Source organism: Mytilus californianus, unplaced genomic scaffold (genome assembly GCF_021869535.1).
Source record: "Mytilus californianus isolate M0D057914Y unplaced genomic scaffold, xbMytCali1.0.p SCAF_5, whole genome shotgun sequence".
Classification (NCBI taxonomy): Eukaryota; Metazoa; Mollusca; class Bivalvia; order Mytilida; family Mytilidae; genus Mytilus; species Mytilus californianus.
Genome location: NW_026262701.1, coordinates 97,277,360 through 97,304,015, shown reverse-complemented (window position 1 = coordinate 97,304,015; position 26,656 = coordinate 97,277,360). Strand labels below are relative to the sequence as shown.

Below are 26,656 nucleotides of genomic sequence, written 5' to 3'. Positions count from 1 at the left end.
ACCAAAGTTTTGTTCAAATTGCAATAATCCCGTCCAATTTTATCGATTCTGACATCATCGATCGAATAAAACCTGAGATCACAAAAATGTGCAAAGTGATCCGAATACAATAGACGATAGTACGGTTGCAAAAAAAAAACAGTCGAGATAAACTATCTCTCGTATATCGCATTCCTGAATTTCACGTTTCTTGACTTGTTTTTTTGCATTACCCTTCCAAAACATTATATTAATAGATCTATTGTTACGAATAACAATGGATTTTGACCACAGGGTATGACGAGCGGGGTTTCTGGAAACACCTGCTTCTACATCCCGAAAACACAGTCCATTGTTATTCATAACAATATGATTTTTTTTTAATAGCATGAACACAAGAGATTACGAATAGTGTTCACTACAAGTTGTTTCAAGACATATTAAAAAAAACATATTTCAGGAAATTCCATGCAATAGCGAAAAAAATCTTTAGCATCTATTTTGAATAAAAAAAATCATTTAAATACTCCTTAGCTTGAAGCTACAATTTTAATCCCATATGGCAATGTCTTAAAAAAACATACATAAAAAGAACTTTTATGTAAATTATACATTAAAACATATAGTTTACATTTGGACTAAGTCTTACTCATAAAAATAAATTTATTAATTTTTGGATTGTTGAAGATAATGATGGCACCCAGGGACGGATCCAAAATTTTTAAAAGGGGGTGCCAACCCAGGATAAGGGGGGGGGGAGTTCTAGCCATATGTCCCCATTCAAAAGAATTAATCGTAAAAAAGTCCAACGCTCAGACCCCCCCCCCCCCCTTTTGGATTGCCCCCAAAACGGGGGTTCCTATATATGCAATCTGTATTTTTGTATGTTAAGCGTGTCCGGTCGTCCAGTTTCTAATCCAGACACACCCATTCCTCAGTATGTTTCAAATTAATGTTTGTTTGTTTAATGTTGAGAAGAGGTTTCGGGGGGTATAAAACCGTAAGTTACATGTAAAATAAATCTATGATTACCTTTATGGGTTATAAATATTGCCTTATCTTTAGACTCTTCTGTCAAATCCAACGCTTGACTCAAAATGTCGTCCGTCTCATACCCGTCCATATTGACAACTGCATACAAGGAGCATGATGTATTTTTTTTTTGTATCAAGAATGTACGATATATGGCCAACCTTGACCTGCTGATCCATATTAGCACATGGATTTAACTGGAATATGCAAAATGGCAACTTTGACATTTGTAAAATCTACTCACTTGTCAAAGTTCGAATGAAGACCGTCAAAGTAATGTTACTAGTGGGGTTTCATTTTAAAAAAATTCTTATTAATCATGGTTTGATATTGTCCAAAAAATGTTATCCCTTCTTTTTCATTTAATATTCAATGTAAACAAATATAGGGTTTAGCATCGGGTGTAAGTTAGTTATACACTGAGGGATAGGTGTGTCTGGATAAGAAACCCCGACGGCCGGAGGCCGGAGAGGTTTTTTATCCAGACACACCTATCCCTCAGTGTATAACTATTACTAATTAAAAATACAAATGGTAGCAATTAGTTGTTTTGGAGATTTGCATACTTGGTTTTATTTTACCATGACTCTCAATTCGTTAACAACTCCCACATAATACCAGTTATCAACAGGTGTAGACTTGCCATGAGCAACACGATAGAGTTCCACTAAAGGAGCAGGAACTATTTAACCTTTAGGAAAGCATCAGTGTCCATGGGGGAAAGCTTTATTAATTCCTGCAAGAAAAAGAAATTTATACTACGTTGTCTTTGATTTTAGGAAGAGTCAACGAGTTGTCTTGTAATGGATAAATACTAGGTTCACTTGGCACTACCTATTGCTGTCAACCTGGAGACATCAGAAATTAGCAATGCCGCAGTTGGTAATGATATCCCGAAGAGCCCAATAAACTAAACCACACTGAGATCCTTATTGCTACTGGCTGAGACACTACCAAACATATCTGCTCTATCACTGGTCTTTCAACGAAAAGAGGAGAATCTCGGCATGGTAAACACAACAGAATACAAGACCATCAGGATGCTGGAAACAAGATAAACGCATGATGGACCATGACAGCCTACAGTTTATATAGAGGTTATGAGTGCCGACATGATGTTATGAGTGTAACATACCTGATATGCGTCTGTTCCATGCTATGAGCCAATAGTCCAGTGGACGTTTGTGTTATAATGTTTCATTTAATTTGGATGGATTTTTAAAATTCTAAAGACAATTGGCTAGAGGTTATTCAGTGTCCTCTTTCATTTTCATTTTTTAATTTCATTTTTTTTTGCCAACAATGGCAAAGATGGGGGATCTGTGAGAAAACCAAGATCTGTGCAAGAACACCAAGATCTGTGTGAGAACACCATGAGGTGAGTTTTGTGTGGGTTGGTTGTTCAGGGGTGGATTAAACACACTTAAAAGCATAGATATCGCGAAAGAACAAAACATCTTCAACAATGGACACTCTCCGACATTATAGACTAGAATACTGTTCATGACTAAAACTCTTTTTTGTTCATCTTGTATTGCTGATAATATTTTGTGTTTAATTTCTCTTTAACTTCTATAGTTGTTTGCCCCAAAAAATAAAACAATTGCGTTGGCTCCTCACTTCTCACTTGTTCGATATGTCCTATATTTCAGTGATTTCTCAGAAAGCAATGACCGGATTATAATATCTTAAATAAGACCAGACTCTTAATATATTCTACATGCACGTACAGAGTTTATTGGGGAAGTATGATTTTGATATATAAAAAAAAAACAAGTAAATTTTCTTCAAAGTAATGTTACTTAAAAAGCTTATAGAAATCACTCTAATTATTTTTTTTATCATCATTATTGTGTGTGGGGGGAGGGGGGGGGGGGGGTCATAGACTTATTGAAAAAAGTTATATAATGATACTGAAGAAAAGAACACCAAGACAGAAGACAGATTGTAGAACACAACACAGAAAACTTAAGATGAAGCAACATCAGCCCAACCAATGGAAGGATACACTTATCAATAACGGTTCTAATTAAACTTTTGTTTTATTATTTATATGTATTTGCTAATTTCAAAGTTTGAATCAAGACAGAAAATGATTCTTTACTTTTTATGCATTGAAATTATGCAAGCTTGTTCAAATAATTTTTCAATATTGTGTTTTTCGGTCTTCTCAGAAATACAGTCATTAATACAAGAGTATAGGAGGGTATGATTTCATATCATAAGGCTAATTAAGTACTTTGAGCTAGCTTTAGCAACAACGAACATTTTTAATACGGTATTGTTTATTTTTGCTTTGTTAGTATTTGTGTTTTATTATCTATCATACCGTTAATATTGAGTAAGGTGCCTTTCCTGAACTTAATTTTATTGTTCCTGATATTATTCCGCTGTTCCGGGGAGAGCTGAGATCTAGAAACTGGCTTAACCTCGCCATAGGTTCATTTGCTTGTCTACAGTCAGGGATATTGTCAATGGTTGTTTTTTTTTATCATAACTAAATGTCCTTTGTCATTTGGGAAAATTTAGTGTTGATAGAAGATCTATAATTGTTGAGTTTATTCACAACTTTTTTTACATGTTTTTAACTTTAAGAACTCGATATTGTTTATACATCTGCCTATTTTTGATGACCGTTTATCGGCATCTACGTGTCTTTTTGGTGTTTTGTCGTTGGCTTTTGTCTCACTGACGTATATACATCATCTACTTTCATTCAGTTTTTCAGGTTATGAAAATGTAAAATTTTGATGAAATCTAATCCTCATTTAAATAAGAGTATTTACATGTATCCTTGACTTCTCTCATTCGGCAAAAGAATCCATGCAAAAAATGTGTGTCCGTTGGCTGTGCAGGATGTATAAATACGCAGCCACGTCCGGTCGGAATGGGACGTGAAATCCAATGACTCGTGGATGGAGGGTGTACATATAGGTGGTCTGTTTTAAGGAAAACTTTCTGTGCAACAGACCCAGTAGCAGTTCACATTCGACTCTTAACCCCGGTCGTACAATGCACCACTTTTTTTAGCCTACAATTCTGAATAATTGTTAAGTTGTTCTTATCCTGAATATGCATGAAGTATTTGCCACTAGACGTTAATTTAACATTCATCAAACAGTCAATCATATCTATTTCGTATTGACTTCACATTTCTCTTTCAATTTTTTCGGAATGTAGTAACTTTGAATATTGTCAGGTTAACAAGCTTTTATTTTTTCTCTGTTATAAATTTGTTTTGTTTATTTTGTTATCGTTTGATTGATCCGTTTTTTGTTTCATTTTCCTTATTTCTGTTATTAATAAAAAAAAATTTGCTTGGTCGGTTTTTATTTTTGGAGGGTTTTGTTTTATTTTGGGTTTTATGTGTTGTTGCTTTTTGAGTTTTTTTTGGGGGCGGGGAGGGGTGTTTGGGGTTGGTTTTTTTTTTGGGTGGGGGTGACGGCCGTTGCTTTTTTTATATTTCATAATTTGTTTATTATATAGAGCTATTTACAAATCGTACTTATAAAACGATGTGATTTTAAAATGATCTGGAACATACATGTGCTGCTTCAAATGTTTCAGAATAAAAGATTTGAAATGAAAAAAGCACTTTATAAATTTAATGCATACGAATTGCTTTTTCGGATTTACCTTTAAAAGGAACACTCAAACCCAAATATTTGAAAGTCAAGAATGTACAAGTACTTATATGCGTGATTATTATTATAACGAGTCTAATCCTGTTATGGTGATTTCAGTCATTCTGCTGAAATGCAATCAATCCTGCGTCAATCAATCCTTTGTAAATGTTTTGTTGGATGTGATGTAGAAATTCCGCCGGGCAAATGTATTTCAATCAGTAAACTTGTTATGTACCTTCCTTCGTCTGTATCGAAAAACGTTAACTTTATTCATTAATTACAATAACATTGTGTAGTGATACAAAATCTTGTCAACAGGAAACTTGTGTAATATTATGACACACAAAACTATATGTAAACAATTTGTAACATCTGGACATTTCATAGAAGGTTTGTTTTCATTTTCTAAATCTCTTATATGTATATTACATTTGTTTCTCAAGGTATTAAAACTTGATCGTATTCATGTTTTAAGTTATTTTTAAACTATTGTTCTTCTTCTATTTCGACTTCTACCAAATTGGAGATTATGTCACAGGAGGATAACTTACAACAAGACATACATTAAAATATATACAAATTAAAAATACATGTAGAGGAAAAAAAAAATTAAAAAATTTTATGTACAATTAGTTTGATGTGAATAGCTGAGTTTGATATTGATGTTTTGAGATTGAAGATTCTAGAACATTTGATATTTTTTTAGATTCTAATATGTGGTTTCGATCACAATTAACGAGAGATTTATTCAGGATTCACACATATGGTGCATCAAACATGAGCAAATAAACTTTGGTAGCTGGTATATTTTTGTACTGCTACGTGCATTGATGCCACTGATGATGAACTATATGTACAGGAAGCTGATGTACAGTAGTTGTCGTCTGTTTATGTAGTTCATACGTGTTTCTCGTTTCTCGTTTTTATATAGATTAGACCGTTGGTTTTCCCGTTTGAATGGTTTTACACTAGTAATTTTTGGGGCCCTTTATAGCTTGCTGTTCGTTGTGAGCCAAGGCTCCGTTTTGAAGGCCGTACCTTGACCTATAAGGGTTTACTTTTATAAATTGTTACTTGGATGGAGAGTTGTCTCATTGGCACTCATACCACATATTCCTATATCTATATAATTCAATATTATTGACTCACAGACGTAACCGATCTTAATGGTTTGATATTGCTATGGTTTTGATACCTGTTCGGATACCTGAGGTTGATCCTAGAGAAATTTTAAGTTAACAGAATGATGTATCTAAAATTGGTAAATTTTAAGGTGAATTTCCGATACATAGACATTTGTTTCCTGTTTTTGACGTTTGTTTATTTTGCTTTTTTATTTTTATGTGTTTTAATCCTTTGATCATAAATTATTTTTCGAAAAGCTAGTATGGCTCCTCAAATTAGCTTTGAAATCTTGTAATACTGTATTACATAATTTTTTTGTTATCCGATCTGATCACACCCACTCATAGGAAGGGTTATTCCCCTACTGGAAATATACCGACATCTTGAAAAACACCAACATATCAACAGATTTAGAATAGGATATAGAAATAAAAACATATATAGTTTAACATATTTTTTACTTTGAACTACGGATATTAATTTAGAGATCTATATCTTAAAATAATAATACATTTCTGATATAGTGCTGCACATGCCAATCTAACACTTCATCTGTACTAACTTTTATTGTGCGATTTATCCTTTCTCGTGTTTTGTCAAAAGCTTAAGCCAAGTTATTAGGAAGGGGATTGACACGCAACTTGCCGGTTTAACCCTACTTTGTGGTTTGTTATTTTGCCTTTTCCAATTTAGTAGTTTTCTTTCTGATGTTTGAACATACTGGAAACACTGTAAAATTCAAATATTTGATTGGCTCTGTTGAATGTCTTCACAACCTATAGTTTCTGGACCCCAATGTGGATCAAATATATCAGCAAGTCCAGTGATCGTCGAATGAGTTACGAAGAAACATATATATATGTGATATTCATTAATGTTGTTTCCTGATTATTTGCTTCATCGTTAATCTTTACTAAACTCAACTCTTTTCATTTGAAAATTTAAAAAAAAAATATTTTAAATTATTATTTTCTAAATTTTACCTGATTGGTGTATTATTTAAATGGTTGTATTATTAAAAAAAATATTATATTTATGAAAATTTCAACTTGATAATGTTTTGTTATTAGTCCCCTACCGACGAAGTCGAAGGGGACTTTAGGTTTGCACTCCGTCTGTCTGTCTGTCTGTCTGTCTGTCTGTCTGTCTGTCTGTCCGTCCGTCTGTCTGTCCATCTGTCAGTCCGGCAAATCAGTTTTCCAGACTTTTTTTCTTCGTGCTTGAAGATATTGATTTGATTTTGGTTTATTGATTTATCATGACAAGTTACAGGTCAAGTTCAATTTTCACGATTTTAGCTTTTCTCTTCGTTCAGTTAAAGCGCTTTCCCTAGAATTAAATTTTTGATGAAATACTTATTAATTAGTAGATTTCTGTTCAAAGGGAAATAACTCATTTGTTAAACGACTTTTAAAAGACAAAATGACATTTTGGATTTTTTTCCGTTTGTTTTGGTAAATTGATTTTATAATTGACATTATATATATTATATAGATACAAGTATTTCAGACAGGATTAAGTAAAAAAATAAATACTTGAATTCCTTCCTAGTAAATTGAAAGCGCTTTGATTACTATAAATTAATAAATGCAACGCTAAGAGTCCTATTTATATTATCAAGAATACAAACTTAATAGTGTACCAAATTATGTTTATCTTTTACTAGATTTTAGAACAACATGCTGCTGCTGTACGTGCTAACTGTATTGTCAATGGTTTCATGGTCACTAGGATGTTCCTGTGGGGAAACATCGCTTCATCAGTACGTTTGTGGTTCTGAATTTAGTAAGTACTTTACAGTTATAATGATCATGAATTTATCAAAAAAGCGGGAGATTTCATTGATATGGTCATTTTCTGTTCATTTTCTGTTTATGAGAAATGTTAAAATCATTCAAAATAATACTGTTTTTCGACTCCCTGGCATAAATTACTTTTCCTTTTTGTTATTGATTTGTCTTCGAACTGCGTTGATTCGAGCGCCACAAAGGCTGTAGTCAGTTATAAACATAAACACAAATGTAACATACAATATTTTAAGTAAAACAAATAAAAAAAGTATACTTCAGCATGTATATAGCATTATAAAATACTTTTCTGCATTGTCGCTTATTATGTATCATTTTATTTTGGAATTTCGGGTCCTCAATGCTCTTCAATTTCATACTTTATTTAGCTTTTTAATTTAATTTTATTTGAGCGTCACTGGTGAGTCTTCTGAAGACGAAAGGCGCGTCTGGCGTACACAATTATAAGCCTGTTATCTTCGATTAATGTTTTTATATTGAAGTTTTACCTTTCCGAGTGGGTTAAAGCTGTTAGTTCTTCGTTGCAAATAAAAAAAATAAAACTTTTAACCTTATGCTCATATTCATAGATCCGAAGGAATGTTGGTTAACATCTGCCTTATCTCTATGACAAATGCGTTGTTGTCTCCGCAATTAAACCCCAAACAATATTATTTTAGTAAGTTCGTCACATTACATAACGGGAATAAGGTATTGAAGATTTACTTGCGGAGAAAAAACCACTTCAACGACTCCAACACAAAAGAAATTCTTGACAAAAGTACGTCTCTTTCCAATTTTCAATCAAAAGGAAGGACTGGAATTGCTTCAGTTTATTGCTTTTCCAAATTACACTAGTGTCTTCACAAACAAACATTTTATTACTTGGTATCCTAAATTTTCCACGAAGACTCTTTTCAAATAACTAACGTATAATGTATGATCAATCAAAACCGGGTTACTGTTTCAGAGGAACTTTGAAACTACCTATTCTAGAATACGCTGAACAAGTAAATATCCAATGCAAAAATATTCATGTATAAGAAACTACACGAAGGGATCGCATACATTACCTAGGCATTGTAATTCAGCATTGTATATAACTTCTCATATTAAAGTACCAATTTGACATCAGCACTTCATGAGACTGTAATTTTATTAAAATATTGGTCGACATGTTCAGCCTGCCAGGCAGGCGTCAGCAGAACAACTTTAAAACAGAAAATAAGTACTGAAGTACATTGAATTTGACGTCACAAAGTGGTTTTAACTTCTCATATTGTTCTTCATTTTTCAGTCATAAAAGGTATAGTCCAAACAGTTCCTGGATCCGAGACAAACGCAGATGTGTACTATGTAGTGAACGTTCTGGATATTTTAAAGGTATACTTGTGGTTGAGTTACACTGTCATTCTTTAAAGAACATCAACTGACAACAGCGTTATTTTAGTACTGTGCAGACCACTGTGCAAAAAGTAGGAATGTACATTGGAAACAATAAAGAATAACATGTCGAAGAAAAACAACACCACAATGATCGAAAGACAAACCGAAACAAATAATAAGTAGTCTACAAGATATTGCACTGAAAACCAAACGTTGAACAGCACGAACCTCACTAAAAATCGGATGAAAACATAGGTGCTCCATAAGTTTATGCAGGTTCTACACCACAACCGCCTCCCTTCGAGTTATTCAAACCTAGTAAAATTCTATTTCATGCTATTCTGAGAGAACAAGCAAGAACGGAGGATTTTGACAAAGAAAAAATCAACAAATTCGTTTTCATATACATGTATGTAAAAAGTAGATATTATAAAGGAACTTCTAAACACAGACATATCGTATCTGGGTCAAATAATTCTTGATGGTAACCGTAATTTCCGGATTGGAAACACAAGCTAGTATACTTTAGTATACCCCATTTGTAATGTTGCTGCTTAAAAGTGAAAAGTTCACAATGGCATATATGGAGATATCTCTATTCAATCCCGCTATTTGTTAATTTTATGCCCAAGACTAATTTATGCCTATATCTACTTTTTCCTGAGTTTATTGAATGTAAACTTTTTCCACTCACAATTTTGTATACATTATACAAGGGCTTGTCACATATTAAACTGTACATTTATTTACAACGTGTTTTTCTTTGCAACTTAGGCTGTTGATTTCTAGATGTAAGTTTTGACATGGAAAGGATCTAGATGTATCTGTAAAATCTTGTATTTCAATTGGTTAATAGGGTATATGTAATCAAAAGAATTACCAAGTATTTAGTTGTTCAGTGAAAGACATAATATGTGCAATGCAGAATTAAAGGAGAGTCGTAGGTTCTTTTCACTCTTCTTTAAAAGCCCTTTCATAAAGTTTACCTCGTACGATTACAAAAACAAGTCGGCAAGAACAATGCTAAAAAAAGCTTCACATTAGAATGTCGGTTGCTTGTTAAAAGAAGAAAATATAATGAATTTGTTGTCAATAAAATAATATTCAAATGATATCAGTTTGAGGGACATTGTGGTAGTATCACAGTGGGGGTTTTATTTACACATTAAAAAGTGTTCCCTCCTTCGAAATGATATTTGAATATGCCTTTGTCATACTTTTTATCTCGCCTGCGACGAAAGTCGCGGAAAACGAGACACAGGGATTGCTGCGGCCACGGCTGCGGCGGTGGCGTCAACAATTGTTAAGTTTTCTGCTAAGTTAGTTTGATAGGAACTACTTGTGAAAGATCATTGAAATTTGATAGAAAGTTGCATTACTATCACAGTACATATCAGATTGACGACTATTTCGAAGCCCTGCCCCTATGTCATGGTCCAGCAACTTTGAATTAACTAGCAATTTTCATGTTAAGTTTTCTGCTTAAGTTAGTTTTATAGGATCCACTTGTGATAGATCAATGATATATTGTATGAAGTCGCATTACTATCAGTACATATCAGTTTGACGACTATTTTGAGGCCCTGGCCTCTAGGGCATGGTCTAGTGACTTTGCATAAATAAGTCTAGGTTAGTCTATGGAAAGGTATATACTATGAAATTCAGAGCGAGGGGTTTGCCCCAAGCTCTTAATTTCATAGTATATACCTTTCCATAGACTATCCAATTTAGCACATATTTACAACTCGAGTAATCTTTTAATTGGTCTGTTGATAGTTTATTTTGGCTGACTACTTGTATCACAGGTGTTTGTAAAACGGAGCTCATTAACGAATTTTGTAAATCTACTCACCAGTATCATTGTAAAATATGTGATTTCAAAAGGCCCTTCACTCCAGAATGAAAAGATGGTAGCTGCTGGTGTAAGTATGTATACTGATATAAAGCGGTGTTTTACTATACATGTTCTTCTTAGGTAAGATGACAAAATGAATTGACCAAAAGCAGGTAATAATGAAATTGCAGTGGAAGCTTTATATGTTTTGAAAACATTTTTTAATTTCACAGTAAAACTAAAGCTATAATAAATTTGAAACATATAGATAGTTTGTCCCCAAAGATATAGTCTAGCAGATAGGCATTAAAAAGCAACTACAAATAGATCAGAGATTATAGGTTTTGTGTGGTTTTTTTTATTAGTTCAAAGTAAAAACTAAAAGATTTATCAGCATATGTTTATATATATATATATATATATAGGTGGCACATTATCTTCAGACATAATCACAGTTTTTCAATTCATGACATCGTCCTGAACATGCAGGAAATATTTGCCACTGGACATTAAGCAACCAATAATCAATAAATCAATCAATTCATGACGAAATAGATCACTTTCCTTAAGAAAGTTTAAAAAATTATTACAAAGTTTTCATAGTACACACTTTTCTGTGTACAAAGTAATTGCATGGATGATACATTATCATAATTTTAAGATATCGTTGTACTCTAATCCAGGTATAAAGAACCATATGTATTACCCTTTATTTCAATGATAAAATTTGCAATTGTCAAAAACATTTTTTAGATCCAAAGATTTTAATAGCAGGATATTTAAAAATCAATGTGAAAACTAATTACAAACTATTTAATTTAATGTCTTTAATTTGGAACACAGCATTTTATTTCAAAATAGCCAGTGGCAATTTTTGTTTTAAATATCTTGATTACGATACAATGAAATCTTACCCTTGTGGTCATTCATGCGTAGTTACTTAGTACACAGGAAAAGTATGTACTATGAAAATTAGAAGGCAAATATAAGCAATTTGATTGGACGAGAAGTTGTAAGTATGTGCTAAGTAATTTTCAATGTTAAGTTTTCTGCTTGAGTTAGTTTGATAGGATCTACTTCTGATAGATCAATGATAGTTTGTGTGAAGTTGCATTACTATCAGGATATATCTGTTTGACGACTATTTTGAGGCCCTGCCCCCAAGGTCATGGTCGATTGACATTGAATTAATTGGCAATTTTCAATGTTATTAATAATAAGTTTTCTGCCTAAGTCAGTTTGATGAGCACTACTTGTGACAGATCAATGATATGTTGTATAAAGTTGCATTACTATCAGTACATCTCAGTTTGTCGACCATTTCTAGGCCCTTCCCACAAGATCATTGTCCAGCAACTTTGAATTAATAAGCAATGTTGCTGTCCATCGAATGTCTTTTTCTGATTTTTATGTGAACAGTCGAGACACATTTCTGTGTCAACAGTTTATTAAGAAATAACGTTGAATTTATTCTTTTAATCTTTTCTAGAGAATGTGGAGTGCATGTTTACAGGATGAAAAAGTCAATCGTTCGATGAAGACATTGACTTTTTTGCATATATGAGCTCTTCCAAAACTTTTGAATTGTCTTAATCAATGTGTAGTCACGCCATCCTCGGAGTTGTTAATGTCAAATTTATTCAAATTCCAGAATTACTTAAGTTCTGGGATTTCTTCTTTGATAATGTGTCGGGTCGCTAGTAGACCACCGAATCCCATTATCTAGAATTTAATGTAGGAAGATTTAAACACAAAAATATCGATATCAATTGGAACCTTGACTGCAAGAACGACAGATGTGTTATGAAGATAAAACAGTTGTCGTGAAACATATAGGTTATTGAAGATAAATGTTGCATAATTGCTAGAATCAAATTTGTGTCAAAGACATTACAGACTTAACAAAATAGGAGAAAGTATTTGTGTCCTTTCTTTCACGTTTTGTCATTTTGGGTAGTAATTCCCGTTTTGTAATGAGTAAAAAAGAGGCGAAAGATACCAAATGGACATCCAAACAAATTAGTCGAAAATAAACTGACAACGCCATAGCGAAATAAGAAAAACACCAAAAGACAAACAACAGTACACAGAACACAACATAGAAAACTAAAAACTGAGCAACACGAACCCCACCAAAAATTGGGGGTGATCTCAGGTGCTCCAGACGGTAAGCAGATCATGCTCCACATGTGGCACCGGTCGTGTTGCCCATGTAAGTACAAACCCGTCTAAAATAAGTATGATTCCATAGGTCACATTCGTGGAAAAAGAGGACGGGTTTGTGGTTACGACAATTGGAACATATCCGTCGTCATCTGTGAAACAGATATTCCATAACGGTCAACCAACTCGTGATGGCGTCCGTAAAACTTACGAAGGGATGATTTCAGCTTCACCACTTGGAACTCTTGGTTTAATAGCTTCCTTGTGAGCAGCAACACTCTATCAAGGAAATAATGAAAGAAAATACAAGTATTGGAATATCGTATCAACTGGGAGATATATGTACTCCGTATGCAGGCGTATGCAAAGTAAATCATATGAAGTTCTTATGTTTCTCATTTCTATGCAAATCAAGATCAGCTTATGACTTTTTTTTCAAGCAACCCTCACCACACGCTTTACCGATGGGTGAAGTAAAAATCTGGACACCAGGAAATGATGGGATATGTAAAGCTCCACTCACACTCAGTGAAGAATATTACATAGGAGGTATTTGAAATTGACAAACTATATAGCAATGTTTCTTATAGAATTTCTACATGAAATTAATTTTAATTTTCTTATAATTTCTAGAGATTATTTCTTGTCTCAAAATTATAGTATTTTGCATAATCATCATAAAAATATCTAAACAAAATTTTAGGCTAACATCAAAATTATATGTAATATTATTTTTAAAACAAGTTCTAGAAACTTTAATTCACAATTATATAAATATTGTTTTTAAATTCCTTCTTGATAATATATAAAACATGAAATCTGAATATAAATATGAAACAGTGAATTACCACTTAACTCAAATCTTGTATTGCTATAAAAAGTGTATATGTCATTTTAGGAAGTATAGACAAAAGAACTGGCAAACTTCAGACTTATTTGTGTAATTTCCGGAGAAAGGTATCGACATTAAAAGATTGTCAGAAAAGAATGATAGCTGAAAATATGTTTGATTGCAGTTGTAAGGTAATGTCACTTTTTGTTTTTAGAAATATTGTCACCGTATGAATACTATATCGTCTATTTTTTTCACAAATACTTAAGAAGAAATCGTTTTACTTCTTACTAATCAACAGTGAGAATTTAACCTGATATTCTTTTTAATTTTGAATGGTTTTAACTGCGGGTATTGCAGTCGTATTATTCATGTTCCGCTTGGAAATATATTTGTTTCCATAATCACGCAATTAATAAAAACCAAACAAAAGATTTTGCTTTTGAAAAATTAAGACATGATCCTACATTCTGTAGATAATGTTTACTAATATTTTGGCAAGCGTTTCTGGGACTGTTTATGACGTCTTTACATTAAATCCGTTGGATATGTTCTGATTGATACTTCAGTCTTGGAGAACACGATTCATTTGTTAGTTGTAATTGGCTTTGAACTAGCTTTCAGTAACTGTAAGTACTCTTATTTCGGCGATTTGTGTCTATTGTTTTTATGTTAGTGGTTTTTGTGCCGATCTTTTGAAATAAGCCAAATGCAACTGAGATTTAGTTTGTTCTTATGTTGTGCTGTTACACCACTATCCCATGTAAAAGGGGGTGGAGTCTCCTAAACATGTTTAACCCCGCCACATTCTTTAAGTGCCTGTTACAAATCAAGAGCCTGTAGTACAATGGTTGTCGTTGGTTCGTGTCTGTCATATTTGTTTTTCGTAAATTGTTTTGTTATAAATTAGACCGTTCGTTTTCTCGTTTGAATTGTTTCACATTTTTCATAGCCGACTACACGGTATGCGTTGCGTATTAATCATTGTGGCCGTACGATGGCCTATAGTTGCTTACTACTACTGCATTTTAACTCTGGTGGATAGTTGTCTCATTGGTAATCATACCACATCTAATTTTTATTAAAAAAAAATCCCTCATCGCTTGCTAATCTTTTGTAACTCAGTCAATCTATGATGTGTGTAAATTCTTATGTTTTATCTATGAAAATATAACACAGCAACAACATGCAAAGAAATAATTTTTTTTTTTACAATTTCCAAGTGATGTCTGCAAGGGACCAAATTTTTTTTTCTTTTCATTTAAATTCATGAGAAAAATACGAAAAAATGGGATCAAGAGCTCTAAACCGTAAAAAGTTTAAAATGTGAATTGTAAAAATCTTAAATTTCATTGTTTGGTGAGTGAAACACCCTTAAATTCACACATAAAATATGTACAGTGCTATCATTCGTGGTATACTTTATACTTAATTTGTCTACAGTATATATCAAAATCAATAAAGCAAGCCACCATTAAGGTGCAGCTAGTCCACAACCCACAAAAATTGTTACACACGAAAATAAACGAATCCACAAATCACTTACGTGAATTTACAATATCTATGTTTTTCAACTTTAAAGATTATATATTCGTTCTTAATTTAAAAGGGGCGAAGGGTAAGATAAAAAGAGGGCAAACAAAACCTATAGCCCAGTGGTGTATGGGTAAACTGAAAGAAGGGACAAGCCAAAACGAAACAAAAATATACGTTCTATAGTCGTAATGTCCAGTTAGTCTAGTAATGAGTCAGTATCCTCTATCATTTACAAGTAGGAAGGGCAAATGCCCCCCGGCCCATATGCCCCTGAAATGGAAAGAAAAACACAAACTGTGACAAAAAGAAAAGAAAAGGGACGAAAAGACAAACAACATGTCACAAACACTACACAGAAAACTAGGTGCAAAGCGAACTCCATACATTTAACGTGGGTATATACACTCAGTTCCTCCGGATAGAAAAATCAGTTCCTGTTCCACTAGTGACACCCGTCGATTTAATCAGTTGAAATACGTTGATGAGTAATATTAAGTGATTCGCCAGATTGCTAAATTTCTCTTATCTAACATAACGACATACGTAAATTCTCAAACCATATACTTGACCGAATTCGAAGGTTTAAAATGAAAACACAGTTTATCGGAATAAAAGATAGAACAAGATTTTTACCAGTTGAAACAGCGCAGACATTAAAATAAAAATAGCAAACATTACAACACCGAAAACTAAAGCAAAAGCGACAAGACCCCTTTAAAACTATAGTAGTTCTTGGTCTACCAGTGACACTCGTGGAAAGTTAAATCATCCTATCATAATTGTCACAATCAAAGAAAACAAGACGGAATTGTGGCTACGACAAATTGAACATTTGGTTGTAATCTGTGTCATTGCTATTGAAAACGGTCAATCATATGTGGGCCATAAAACTTTTGGAAGGAAGACTTCAACTTTAAAACCCATTGGTTCAATTGGTTCCTTGTATGCAGCAACATTCTATCAAGTAAATTATGATAGGATCTCCAACATAGAAGTTTGATACATGGGGCTTCAGAGAATTTATGATTTAAAGCGGATTTATATTGATATCCATAGCATTGTTCCTGGTTAAACATTCTTGATTGATAGGTTGATTGATTGATTAATTGATTGATTGATTTACTTATTTAATAATTTACTTTGGCCTTTCTATATTTCAGACACCTGAATGTTTTCAAGACTGTTGAAGAGGAAGACATGTTTTTGACAGACTCTAATTAATCTCTAGAAAGCAATCCACGCAAGTGCGGACATTTAGTTCACTTTTAATAAGTTTTTAAAGACGCCGAGAACTGGGGTATCACTTGTTGTAATGGAATTGAAGGTGGTTTTAAGCATATGTACAATAACGCAACCTCAAGGCTTAAATGAACTTATTTTTCCATTTTTGCTAAAGGTAACTGAGTGGAGGATAATGGGGAAATGTTCAATGGAAATTTACATTGCGGCTAGTTCAGAACTACCCCGACATTATGAATTTTTGTTTGACTGTTGAAATAAATAAACTCCTCTGTGGCCGATCTAGCTTTGTTTTTATTAAAAAGGAATTTTGCTATAAAAATGTAAACAACATTTTGTTCGTCTAGAAAGGAAGCCACAGCCTTGTATCACAACAAAGGATTTATCCCTGCTTCTGTGGTCATGTTAAAAACTGCTTCTACTTTGCATTCGTGATAAATAAACTAAACAGAAAGTTGCATTATAACATGGGGCCCAAGGCGCCCCTGTGTATTACATCCACGCTTTATCAACCACCTCCCGACCCATCACAACAAGTCTTGTTGTATGACTCTTTTCATATAAATCTATTTGATAGTGCCCTGTATACTGGCACTTGCGCTTGGAACTGCCCACGAAAATTAAATCGTACATTCTACTATATCAAAAGTATAGCTACTAGACTTATTCAGATATATAATGTTAGCATTGTTTAATTACTACTGTTGCCACTGACTTGCTATTATTTAGATTATAGCAAATATTTCAGAAATTGTTTAGCGATAATAAAAAAAAAATTGTAGACAAGTCGTATAGTTGAAGCTATTTGGAATCGAATATAATGAAACTATAAGCAGAACAATATATAAAGTTAACAAAAAATGTATACCATGTTGAACACTTATTTATATAAAATAAAACATTATTGACACTTATATCATTTACTATGACTTGACTGTAACTGTTGCTGTCCACCTATTGCAGTTCATTCTAAATTATAACCCTATTGTTTGTTCTATCAAATCAATACTGAAACTGTTCTACTGGTGAAGTTTTACCCATCAGAGTCAAAATGAAATAAAACATACCTACAATCCTTTAATTCCACATATATATATATATTCATTGCTATTATGAAAATATTTCAAAAAATTTCTATACTTACACCGGGATGTCATTAAATGAAATTGGATACCCTGCATTTATGTGCTTATCAATAATATATTGTCAAATCGCTGAAAGACCCCCTCCTAAATTATTGAAAACTATCATTCTGCATTGACAATAATATAGTGGTGTAAATTAGAATTTTTGTACAGAGTCATTCGAAAGGTGAGAGGTAGACATTTTTGAATTGCCAAATAATGTTCAAATTTAAGTTTTTGAATTATTTCTTCTAACAATGTGTTTTGCTATTCATGCCACAAAGCTTTCTTAAAATGAATATCTAAAATACTTGGTGAATTATACTTTAAGTTTAAATATATTCCCTTGATGTTTTAAAGGGAGCTAAAATCAATATTTCAAAAAAGGGGTCAATGAGTTTAGATTATCTCCCGCATGGAAACTTATTACCAACATACTGGTATTTCACATATATTTTACTGAATATATCATGTTTTAATTCAAACTGATGTCTGATTCTTATGAATATAGAAGACTTTTGAAATAAAAATAGTATAAAAGCTTAGTTTGGACATTTTTTAGCAACTCAAAAATAACTTCCTCTCACCTTTCAAATGACTCTTTACAATAACAATATGAATAAAATTTTGATCATCATTTTCATAATAGTTATGAAGTAAAGTCTTGTATGATTGTAAGTTTGATTTATTTTATCACCTTGCACTATTAAGAAGTTGGTAAAAATTTCTGTTGAATAGTTCGGTTTGATAAAACAAATTGCCGCGTGAATTGGTTCCGAATTTTGAATAAACTGCAATAGGCGGAGAGCAACACTTACAGACAAGTCACAGAAATAATATATCGCTATTTACACCAAAATGTCGTTAAATGAAATTGGATACCCTGCATTTATCATGCTTTCCAATAACAAATGATCAAGTCGCTAAAAGACCCCCTTCCTGAATTATTGAAAACTATCATTCTGCATTGACAATAATATCATGGCGTAAATTAGTTACACCCATTCGGGCTAACGTCCTCATATTCTTGAAATCTATCATTCTGCATTGACAATGATATGTTGGTGTAAATTAGATACACTCATTCGGGCTAACGCCCTCATAGATGTATTACATACTTGTTACATGAATTAAATTATCACATTTGTTGTTTTATGTTTTTCTTTTTCTTTTTCATTTTGAAACAAGAAACTTGTTCTGTAATATTTTTTTATATTCCCTAAAAGCCACATACTAATTAAAGATATGGTGTTAGAAAATTAAAACAATCAGTCTATACAGAACGGGAGTTTCGAAATGACAGTTAAATGATATGGAAAAACATTCGGAGAAGTCCCATGTAGCTACAACATTGTCATTAGTACGATTAGTAGTGATACTATATATGATGATGTAAGTAACCTTTTTATACGACCACAAAATTTTTGTGGTCGTATAATGTTATGACATTGTTTTCCCTAGTGTTTTGTACTGTTGCAATTATTGTCGATCATCGTTTGACAATGACTTTTATAAAAAAAAAACGAGAATCTAAATAATAAATCGATATTATAATGTCATTGAATCGCTAAATAAATTATAAACAAGTTTCTACTCAAACAAAATGTATCTGGCTTAAACATTTGCAATAGAGTAGTAAGTAAATACAGATCCTTTTAAATAGTGATCCTCGTGTCCCTCTCGTGTATGACGATGGGTTCCTTTTTAAGGAAACGGGTCCGTTCGAATTTGGGAGATTTGTGAATACACACTACGTCGGAATCGGGTGTTTAAACCAAATATCCTGTAGCTCACAGCAATTAAAAAAATCATTTAAACTTGAAATCTTGAAAATAGATATAAGAAGATGTGGTATGAGTGCCAATGAGACACAACTCTCAATCCAAGTCACAATTTGTAAAAGTAAACCATTATAGGTCAAGCATTTAAAATTTTAATTTTTTTAAATCTTAAAATATTTTCAATTCAAATATCTGAAATAAATTCTCGACTTTTTGGATATTAATTTCACGTATTCAAATTTGGTTGCAACGTTATGATTAATACTTTTAGACTTTTGAATTCAAACGTTTGAAGAAAATGAGAACATATAGATTTAGATTTTCATTTCAAAATTTAGAAATTCTGTCTGTGAAAAAAAGCTAATTCTAATCGATTTTAGCGAATATCCCAACCTTGTGTAGCGCATTTATAAAAACAAAAAAAGAAAAGATTGTTAAATCCTATGATCATTCATAAATGATCATTTTTGATGATTGTCAATGCATGCCAAATTTGATATAATACTCGCAAAAAGTCGGTTCAATCCCCACCCTGGGACATAATACGTATACATTTATATTGTTATCGTTTCCCAGTCCCACCACAATCTCAAAGCAAGAACAGTAAATACCATATTACCTCCTCTTTTTTCAGACTTTAATATTGGAGAGTGGATAAAACGTTTACCTGCAATATTACATTTATTAACACCTTTATTGTAACTAAAAAAAACTTTCGGCTTCACTGATGTATCATTTTTTACTACACCTTTTTTACAGTTAAATGCGCATCTGTTATTTTGTCTTTATCTGTGGCTTATTTGTTAATCTGCTTACCCTTCCGGAGCACCTGAGATCACCCCCAGTTTTTGGTGGGGTTCGTGTTGCTTAGTCTTTAGTTTTCTATGTTGTGTCATCTGTACTATTATTTGTCTGTTTTTCTTTTTATTTTTGGACATGGCGTTGTCAGTTTGTTTTCGATCTATGAGTTTGACTGTCCCTCTGGTATCTTTCGTCCCTCTTTTACACTTTATAAATTTGATGCGCTCGATGCGCTTTTCTGGGATACACTTCGTCTGAAACGTAAAAACCAAAAATAATTAAAGTCAAGAATTTATAAATACCTGTCACCTACCGAATTAGTCTTATCACCGGGTTTGTTCATGAGCAACACAACGGGTGACACATCTAGAGCAGGATCTGCTTACCTTTCCGGAGCACATGAGATCACCTCCGGATTTTGGTGGGGTTCTTGTTGCACAATCTTTAGTTTTCTATGTTGTGTTTTGTAAACTGTTGTTCGTCTTTTTATTTTTTTTTTATTTTTTTCGCCACGGCGTTGACTTATGAGTTTGAATGTCCCTTTGGTATCTTTCGCATCTCTTTTAAAACTTGAAGAGCTATATGACCGAAATAAACATAAAAATAATCCATCTCAAGTCAACTCTGATTGAGGGAGTTAAGACCGTAGTTTCTTAATGATTACTAAAATTTTCAACATAGAATTAAAGAAATGTATGTTATAAGTCATGTCAGAAGCATTGACTGCAGAGTTGATGGTACCATCGGGGACTAACAGTCCACCCGCAGAGGTATGCATCCAGTGCTAGAAAATGAATAACGAGTCCGAAGCGCTTTTCTGTATTTACCATCACCAGGAACTCTCAAACCTACAAAAATTGAAAGCCAAGGATGTACAAGTATACTTAAAAATATGGATAGCTATATGACTAAATTAATTCATGTTTGTTTATACATTTGATCTTAAGATAACCCGACTTATTAGAGGACACATCTTCTCCTGTAATAATTTTTTAACTATTTATAAACTTTAAAAGATTACATAATCGTTCTCTTAATCATTTTGTCTTTTTCATATCACTGTCGCATGTATAGATATGACTAGAAGTAATCCAAAGTACAAAATAAGTCGCTATATTAAACACTCTGACCTAAAATACGTTTTTTTTTCTGCATAACCAGTTTTCATTTGTGCATTCAAATTCATAAGGATGATATCAATATCTCAAGTGATACACTTTCAACCATGTTTGTTGTCCTCTTTGACATTCGATACATGACAAAACGGAAGCTAAATACTCATGGATGCAGTCTGTGATTTTTTGTGTGAAAGATTTTGTTTTGTTTTAAAGGTTGTTCTTTTTTAATTTTTACATGATTTCTCATTTTCTGATTGCAGCTTTTATGATGTTAAATGTCTCTTTTATTTTACGTCAAAATATCGTCGTGGTAATGATTTCACGCACCTCTTTTTGTTTAAAAAAAAATGACGGGATGGGACTATATGATAAATACACATTTATACGAGATAAATTTTGATCTCAAAAGTTCATAAAACTGTGTGAAGCTAACATCTCCATTTAATTTTGTCAAAAATAGTTCCAGAAGAACGATATAATGGTTTTTTCATATGCATTTTTGAGAAATCAGACAACTTTATGCTATACTAAAATCAATTTTTCAGACTGTTCAACGTGACACTGTTTTGTTTTTTTAGTTAGAAACCACATTGTGCAGTAAATTTTACAAAGAATTGTCGGTCTTTGTCAGTCTTATATATGAGACGAATTTAGAGTACTATGCTATATACAGTTTAATCTGAAAAACACTTGTAAACACATGACATGCCATACAAAATAATAGTTGTTTATAGTATATGTCCTTAAATGAAGTCAGTTGAAAGATAGTGCAATCTTAAATAATATTTAAATATTGCATAATATTTACTGTAGGTGAAAAATTGACAATGCCTGATAAAAAATCCGACCTTTTTCACACAGGGGTTATGTATCTATATCTGATGTAATTAACGTTCTATATACTAGATTGTTTTAAATGTCCGTTTTCTCGGTCTCGTGATTTGTATTATTTTGATTTTAAAAAAATACGAATTTAATATAATGATTAATAAAATTACGAGACAAAAAGAGAATGAAAGGTCTTCTAGAAATATACTGTAAATTACTTATTGCCATATAGGTTTAAACATTCTCTTTGTTGTTGTTGTAATACAGTCGTTAACTAGTCTCAAAATATACGGAAAATCGCATATTGGTATATCAGACTACGATTTTACACCCAGGTATATACTTTTGTTTTTTTCCTGTTCTCTGTATAATGCTGCCATATAAACTTTGAGGATTGTTTCTCCTCATCTAGAATTTGAAATTTTCTTATTGTTATTCTTCTTTCGTCAGTTACGTTGAATTTATCATTAATTTCATATCATTCGGAATCTAATAATAACTTAAAAATTGTCAATAAAATTGATGTTACTCTGCTAGTTCGTTATAAGCTTATACATGATTGCAAATAGGCAATCTTTGATTCGAAAGCAAACAAAACAATTACAAGGCATTATTTTATACAGTATAAAATATGATTTCCATATGCCAAATGCGTCTGCAGTAATGACTTTCATAGGTATACGCTCGTGACCAAAAGCTTGGAAACACCAAATAAAAAAAAGAAGAGAAAAATCAAAAGAATCATCAAGGTCAAATAAATTTGAGTAAGTTGAAACCTTAGTTAGATGTTATTTCCGTGAGATACTTTAAATGATAACTGTTATCTAGAAATGATACAAATTTGATTATATTGACTAAAGGTGTTACAAAGACAGTAACAAGGGGCTATCCATTGATAAGTTAAACAATTATACAGCGAAAATTTGGCCTATAATCATATTTATCGGTTATCTAAATAATAATGTAGATATGACAACGTAATGGGAAGAAAATGATATATGTTGTATCAATTCATGTAGTATACTCATCGAAATAGAGTTGATTTAGCATGTTTTAAAATAAATGTTAAAATCGCTTATTGGTAACTGTTTTCATTTTGAGAAATATTCGAGCTAAACCGGAGGGAAAACACGATTGTTGGTTACAATGTCAGGTTCATATTTTCGAGTTTAATAAAGCAGATGGTATATAGTTTAGTAAAATCATGTCGAAATGTGTGTTGAATATTTCATATATTCTGACACTTGATATGACTTGCTATAACCCCTAGCTATTACTTAACCTGCAAAACTAGTCTAAAAGTTAAATGTTTTGATATATAAGTAACCTAACAATATAACAAGAATAAGATATGAGGTATGTTTCTATTAGACAGCAACTTACGATACCGTAAAAACAAAGGCATCTAAATTTTAATGGATCTGTCGATGTAATTGCCTTAAATTTCTTAATTTAGCTACTTCAAGTGAAAAAAAACTACATAAGTCAGATTATACTAAAATTAAACCAATACACATGAATAAAAGTCTATTTAGTGTGCAACATTTGTACATACAATATAAACAATGGCTTGAATGATAAGTATGCATAATATCTAAAATTCCCTTTATTCTACATAGACATAAGAAACAAGTTTAAGTTCAAACAATAATAACTAAATACATAACTTCTTGGTCAACCCTGTGCATCAGTAAAAACCTAAGACTGCTGTACTGTTGCTAACATGTGCGCTAGTAAATCGTTACCATGCGTGTGTTAGTACCACTGAACCGGTACTGCTGCTAGTGTACTATCAGTTCCCATAGGTACCATGCGGCCAGAAGCCAGTCCCTCAAAAAAAACCAAATATGACAGACAGCAACCACATTACATAAGAACAACTGTAAAAATCAGTTAAAAATGTTTTTTTTTTCTTCTAATAATTCTATTTATTCACTCCTCCCTTATAAAGAAGTCCCTTTCTTCAATGACACTCTCATTTTTCTAAACACCTTTCACCCCTCCCTTTGCTATTTTTATATATTTAACAACTAATAATGAACTTTCTTTATATTATTGTATTCATTGACTGTACATATTCTTTTGCTATTCAGCATGTAAACATAGTTTTGTAATTTTATTTTTGAATTTAGGGAGACGGATTTATATAAGAGCACTACTCTTGTTTCTTAATCCCAATTATTGAATTTCTTGTATATTACGTATATATGTCTTTACTCTTGTAGCTATACATAACAAATTCTTCAATAAAATACGTTTACACCAAAATGGTTTGAATAATCAGATTGGCCCGAAGCACAAATAAAAATAAAGCAGTTTACATAATGTTATTTAAAAGAAGAAAAGAAGAAACTATTTTTTTTTACACTGTTTGCATTGACAACCAGCTCTAATTAAGGCAGGTGTCTTGCAATATAAACGGTCTTAATGGTAGATATTGCAAAAGTGTATGTATACCTGTTAAGTTTTCAAATTTTAATGTGGATGAAAGACCACAGGGTTAAGGATGGATTATACTTCATCTTCTCTTTTGCGTTTTGACCATTGTCGTACTTTATCCTAGTTGTGCAATGAATAAATCATATGAACCTATGAATTGTTTAAATATACGCAGTAAAATATCATCAACTTATGTTTTCTTTTAATTGGATTTATTTCTTTGCATCCATCATACGTTATACCGATAGATGATTAAGTCAAATATTTGGGATTCCACTTGGACGTAGAGGTTATGACATGGGTGCATTTAGAATAGAAAACTTGTCTGGCACAATTTTTATTGTGTTATTAAATTGGAATTTACTGTCATCTTCGTAAATTTCTGACGATGGGAACGTTTATGTACTCTCCCAAGTTGGAAAATGTTTTTTTTTTCTCAGGAACCGAAAGTCAGATTATTTCCTGTTTGTACACTTTTAAATATGATATGACTTTTATTTTACTAGTTTGTCATTTTCCAGTATAATGTAACGAGTGAATCATATGAATATCTCGAGAAAATCTGTAAACGATATCAACAAGTTGAAACAAAAGATAGGTGAAATGCTTTTGTTATAAATATAGATTGATTTGCTTTTGTGATGACGTGACGGCAGCGATAAAAGAGAGATAATTCAAACTTTTTTCACTTGGCGAACTTTTGTATAATGTAAGAGCTTTTTAAAAATATATGTAATAACCCAAATGTTTTAAGATTTAAAGAACTGATGAATACATCGGATTTATTTATACTTATTGGAATAGCAAAATTTTGCAAAAGTGTTATTAAAACCTTTTAATACATGTGCTTAATCATGTTACTATAATTTGTACTTCCTGTCACATATCAGTATTCATTATATATACTCTTATTGTACCTTTGTTTACCGTGCATGTTGTATACAAATATAAGACATACATTCTTTGGATTCTTCTTGTTCTGTTCCGGCCTTTTATATCTCTATTTTTAAATATACATAGGTCCGCCAACAAGATGTTTCATTAAGTTGGAGATCATCGTTATATTACGTGGCTGTTACACATATGTCCTAGGTTAGGGGAGGGTTAGGTGGCTTGGTTGAGTATTAAAAAACTGTTTAACCCCGCCACATTCTTTATTCGAGCCTGAAATTTAGCGGTTGCCGTAGGTTGCTGTCTGTCATATTTGTTTTTCGTTTATCGTATTGAACATACTTCAGACCGTTTATTTTTCTCGTTTGAATGGTTTTACATTTGTCATTTCGGGGCCTTCTATAGCTTGCTATGCAGTATAGAGTATGCTCATTGTTGAAGGCTGTACGACAAGGTAGGCAAAAAAAAACGGTCAATACTACTATCGATCATGCCAGCTGTTAATACAGGTAAATATTGGCAAATACTGGTCAATACTGAAGGCAAAAAATACGGCCAAACTGAAGGCAAATACTGGTCAATACTGTAGGCAAATACTGGTCAACTAAGGTTTTGAGGGGACATTACTACAAAAATCAAGCACCCCACCCCCCCCCCCCTCCCCCCCCCCCCCGCCTATTTTAACAAGATATAAAGCCTTCTACAGAGAGGTAAAGAGAAGTCACGACCATTGGTTGGATATCAAAGATCAAAAGAAATTTCCCTTCCCAGAACAACGAGTAAAAACATATAAAAGATGACTAAAAAGAACAATTTAAATTTGAATATATATAAAAAGGGAGATACACAGGCCTTAAAACCCTAACTTGTTAAAGATGATTTTGTTAAGGAGGCGATAAGCCTACCCCACAAACAAAGTACATCGATATTAGTCATTTAAAATTTCTTTTCTTTTATCATTAAATTCTAAATAAACAGTGATTCAAAAAATGGTCTAGATCTCTCATGGGTTTGTGATAATGAAACATATTTCTCTCTGTTGCTAGACAGTCTTGAAGCTTTGTAGTGACTAACAGCATTGCAACCTTTGCTTTTTGTTTTCCTTTCGCTCTGATTTTATTATATTGTCTGATAG

The 26,656-nt window shown here is 32.4% G+C and overlaps 1 protein-coding gene and 1 long non-coding RNA gene across 3 annotated transcripts in view; both read left to right on the top strand.

The window, feature by feature from the left end:
* Window positions 1–18,812, top strand: part of LOC127700343 (uncharacterized) — a 243,894-nt gene extending 225,082 nt beyond the window's left edge. The window contains exon 3 of the long non-coding RNA XR_007981554.1: window positions 16,625–18,812. This is a non-coding gene — a long non-coding RNA (uncharacterized LOC127700343). The remainder of the gene's footprint in view (window positions 1–16,624) is intronic.
* The window catches only part of LOC127700342 (uncharacterized), a 218,607-nt gene extending 199,795 nt beyond the window's left edge, over window positions 1–18,812 (top strand). Inside the window, exons 1-6 of one of the 2 annotated variants that reach the window (XM_052203761.1) lie at window positions 4,939–5,027; window positions 7,429–7,547; window positions 8,847–8,932; window positions 13,373–13,481; window positions 13,831–13,955; window positions 16,461–18,812. In XM_052203761.1, the coding sequence (XP_052059721.1) occupies window positions 7,442–7,547; window positions 8,847–8,932; window positions 13,373–13,481; window positions 13,831–13,955; window positions 16,461–16,487 (453 nt within the window). In that variant the 5' untranslated portion in view covers window positions 4,939–5,027; window positions 7,429–7,441 and the 3' untranslated portion in view covers window positions 16,488–18,812. Of the gene's footprint in view, window positions 1–4,938; window positions 5,028–7,428; window positions 7,548–8,846; window positions 8,933–13,372; window positions 13,482–13,830; window positions 13,956–16,460 lie in introns of those variants that run through there. The other variant, XM_052203763.1, reaches the window with a different exon arrangement.
* Window positions 18,813–26,656: the final 7,844 nt, after the last annotated feature.